Source organism: Frankliniella occidentalis, unplaced genomic scaffold (assembly GCF_000697945.3).
Source record: "Frankliniella occidentalis isolate FOCC.00 unplaced genomic scaffold, Focc_3.1 Scaffold24, whole genome shotgun sequence".
In the NCBI taxonomy this organism is placed as follows: domain Eukaryota; kingdom Metazoa; phylum Arthropoda; class Insecta; order Thysanoptera; family Thripidae; genus Frankliniella; species Frankliniella occidentalis.
In genome coordinates this window covers 474,871-478,391 of record NW_026267154.1, presented here as the reverse complement: position 1 = coordinate 478,391, position 3,521 = coordinate 474,871, and the positions used below count along the sequence as shown (strand labels likewise).

General features: G+C 61.1%; 1 protein-coding gene across 4 annotated transcripts in view; it reads left to right on the top strand.

Moving 5' to 3' along the window:
- The window catches only part of LOC113213621 (transcription factor SOX-5-like), a 45,249-nt gene that overhangs the window by 21,987 nt on the left and 19,741 nt on the right, over positions 1-3,521 (top strand). For all 4 annotated transcript variants that reach the window (XM_052265121.1, XM_052265119.1, XM_052265120.1 and 1 more), the window contains exons 2-4: positions 954-1,350; positions 1,439-1,757; positions 2,881-2,995. In XM_052265121.1, the coding sequence (XP_052121081.1) occupies positions 957-1,350; positions 1,439-1,757; positions 2,881-2,995 (828 nt within the window). In that variant the 5' untranslated portion in view covers positions 954-956. The remainder of the gene's footprint in view (positions 1-953; positions 1,351-1,438; positions 1,758-2,880; positions 2,996-3,521) is intronic.

The window sequence follows — 3,521 nt, the reverse complement described above, 5'->3', positions numbered from 1 at the left end:
TGCTGCTCCCCGGGGGCCCCCGGGTCTGGCAGCGGGCGCGGCGGGGGCGGGGAGGGACGAAGTGGCGAAGAAGGGAGGCTCGGATAAAGATCTTAGTATGGGAGAGAGAGAGAAAAGAAATACATTACGGGACAAATAAAATAATTTAACGGCATGAGTAAAACAGGAGGGACATCTGCCCATGTTTTCAACCCTTCCAACAACCCTTGAACCGCAACGCATCATCATCGAAAACAACTAACAGCAGCGACGCGACGCTGTCAGGACGACAGCACGAAATGTTTGGCAGGTCTGGCCCCACCCTGCCCTACCCCGCCCCGCGCACCCCACGACTCGCAGCCCGTCGAGGTGTTGAAGTGTTGAAACAGAGGGGGAGCGAAAATTATGAGTCTTGCAATCGACTGCAATTGTGTGGATAATTGTTGGGGTGAGCCTCGGGGTGCCGGTGCCGGGGCGGAGGCGTGTCTCGGGCTGTGTTCGTGGCGGCGGCACGGTGCCTGCGGGGCCCTCGGGGGGCGCCACCACCACCCTGTGGCCCGCCAGAGGACGTGCGCGCCTCCCTTCCACGCGCGCGCCGCCCACGTCTCTCCTGAGACGCGAAAACAAAGTGTTGTCGTCAGGCCGAGTATTGTGTCTGAATTGTGCCAGCAATGCCCTCAATTACCGACCAGGCGCCGCCCGGCGCCGCCCGCGCGCCCGCCCTCGCGCTGCTGGGCACGAATTAGGGGGCGGTGCCGCTGACCCGAGGCGAAACGTGTAACGTCACACTCTTTTATGTTCGGTTGTAGACTATGTCTTCCAAACGCAAAAGTCTCCACCCACAAAGCTTACCCGAACGTGTTACGTCACACTGTTTTTGTTCTGTTTCAGCAGACCATGTCTTCCAAGCCTCCACCCACAAAGCTGACCCGAGGCGAAACGTGTAACGTCACACTATTTTTGTTATGTTGCAGACCATGTCTTCCAAACGCAAGTCTCCACCCACGAAGCTGGCCGAGCCCTCCGCGAGCGTAGAGACCAACATGCTGTGTGAAGACGTCCTCCTGACGGGCCTCGGTCACGGCCTCGGGGCCGGCGCCGTGGGCGGCAGCCTCGGGCTGGGGCCCGGCGCGCGACTGGGGGCGCGGCTAGGGGCGGGGCTGGGGGTGGGGCTAGGCCCGCGGCTCACGGCCTCCGCCTTCGGCGACTCCCCCGCCGGCTCGCCCACCGCCTCCCCGTACCGCGGACTGCCCTCGCCCGCGCCCTCCGCGTCTCCGCTCCGGTCGCCGACGCGCTCGCCCGCCAGGTCGCCGCTCGGCTCCGCCGTGGAGGACAACTACCCGAGCGGCTGCCCGTCCCCTGTCTCGCCAGGTAAGCGTCGGACGAGTCCACACTACCACACGATCGATGCCCACCTCATACCTTCTAGACTAACACGCCTTTCATGGTATGCTCGCAGGCGCGCCTTTGGACTCGGACCAGGACGACGTGAACCTAGACGTCGGCGACGTCAGCGACGGCCCGGGCGCCAAGAGGAAGAGCGGGGACCACGGCGGCGAGCCGTACCCGAGCAAGAAGGCGCGACTGGAGGACGCCTACTTCATGTACAACAATAATAACAACAACAGCATCAACAACAACATCAACCACAACCTGCGCAAGGTGATGGACAAGCGGTCGATGGACAGCGTGCTGCGCAAGCTCACCCTGGGCATGGCGGCGGGCAAGCGGTCGCCGTCACCGAGCCAGCAGCAGCAACAACAGCAGCCTGCCGACGGGTAAGTCCGAGGAGAGGCGATTCACTCAAACATACCATTGTACATCCCACAAAACAAAACAAAAAAAATTAACAAAAAATTTAGGAAAAATTACAAAAAAAAGAAAGAAAAAGAAATCAAAAAACCTAGAAAAAACAGAAAGTTTGTGCAAGCTTGAATTTTTAGTAAAGGTCGGTAAATGTGACACCTTGGGTAAGTCCCAGATGCTAGACCTGGAGGGCCATCGCCCCAAAACCGGAAGAAGAGGCGGGGCTCCGGAGAGGAGGGGTGGAGTAGAGGAGGGGCTCAAAGCACTCAACACGGCTGGACTCAATCTGAGCCGGGCGGCGGCCCGCACACACCCCCGCGCACCTGCGGACCCGGACCCGCGGCTGTCGGACACTGCCGGACCCTGCCAGGCCCTGCCGGACGCGACCCGGGCCATAGCGCGGCGGCCTGCCGTCCGGCCTGCTGTCCGGCCTGCCTACACCCCAGGGGTGCCACATGTTTTATTCAGGGAATCCCCACCTCTAATGGGCCCCCAGGACGGGGCGCAGGGGTGCCGCCGGGCGCGCGGGGGCCTCGGACACGACGGACACGTCCTGGGCCAACAAAGGCGTGAGGCCGGCCGGGCTGGCCGAAGGGCCAGAACCTCGGCCAGGGCCGGCCGGAAGGGAGCAAAGGACTCCAGCAGGCACAGAGAGAGTGAGAGAGAGATAAGGGGAAGGGGAGAGAGAACGGGCGGAGCGGGCTGGCAAAAGGGCTGCGGAGGGAAGAATGCGATACAAGGGACCGCACTGTGCTTACAGGCCGGGATCGACGCCCTCGCCTGTCTGGGCGCCCACGCCCTACCACGCCCCACCACGCCCCATGCCCCGCCCCGGGGGGAGCGACGCTAAGGGACTCCGGAGTCGATGCGACAACAAATCGAATGACAGTGGGAATTGAGCTGTCAGCACTTGGGCCCCGGGACCAATAGAGAACCCTAATAGGGGAGCGGGGGGCGCTCTGCTGTCTGACTTGCTGTGTGCCCGCGGGCGCGACCGCGCGGGGGCTGGGTGCTGCTGGTCCACAAGCACTGGCTCCTCTCTCTCTCTCTCTCTCCTCTAACCGCGTTCGTGTCGTCTCTCTCTTTTTTCAACAGCGAGGCGGTGGAGAGGCAGCTCCGGGAGATGATCGAGCACCTGGAGCTGGCGAGGCGGCGCCTGCTCGGCGACCAGCGGGCGCAGCGAGTGCAGCGCGAGGAGCACATCTTGCAGGTGAGTGTCCGACGGCATCGCTAACTCCCTACCTCTAACGCTATCTATCTAGTTCTCTCTCTCTCTCTCTCTCTCTCTCTCTCTCCTTCTCTCTCTCTCTCTCTCTCTCTCTCTCTCTCTTCATTCTCTCTTTACATCTCTTCCCCTCCTTGTCGCATTCGTTCCCTCTACTTGCGTTGAACAAAAATAAAAAAAAAATACACGCGTCATCGTTCAGCCCCTTTCCCCTTCCTCTGTGCTTCTGTGTGTGTGTCTGTGTGTGTGTGTGTGTGTTCAACACAAATAACACGGCACAGCGGGGCTACTGTGTTTTGACCACAATCAGGCATATTGTGTCGTTTCTGCTATCATCCGCTATCTCTCTGCTGGCCCAGACTAATAACGGGTCCCCAATTGGTCTGTCTCTGCGCCCCTCTCTTGAAACCCCCTTCTCCCCCCACTCCCCTCTGCTCCCGGTCGTCAACCCCCTCATGCAGAACATACCCCTCCAGCACGCGCGCTTCTGTTTTTCCTTCCCCTCCCGCTC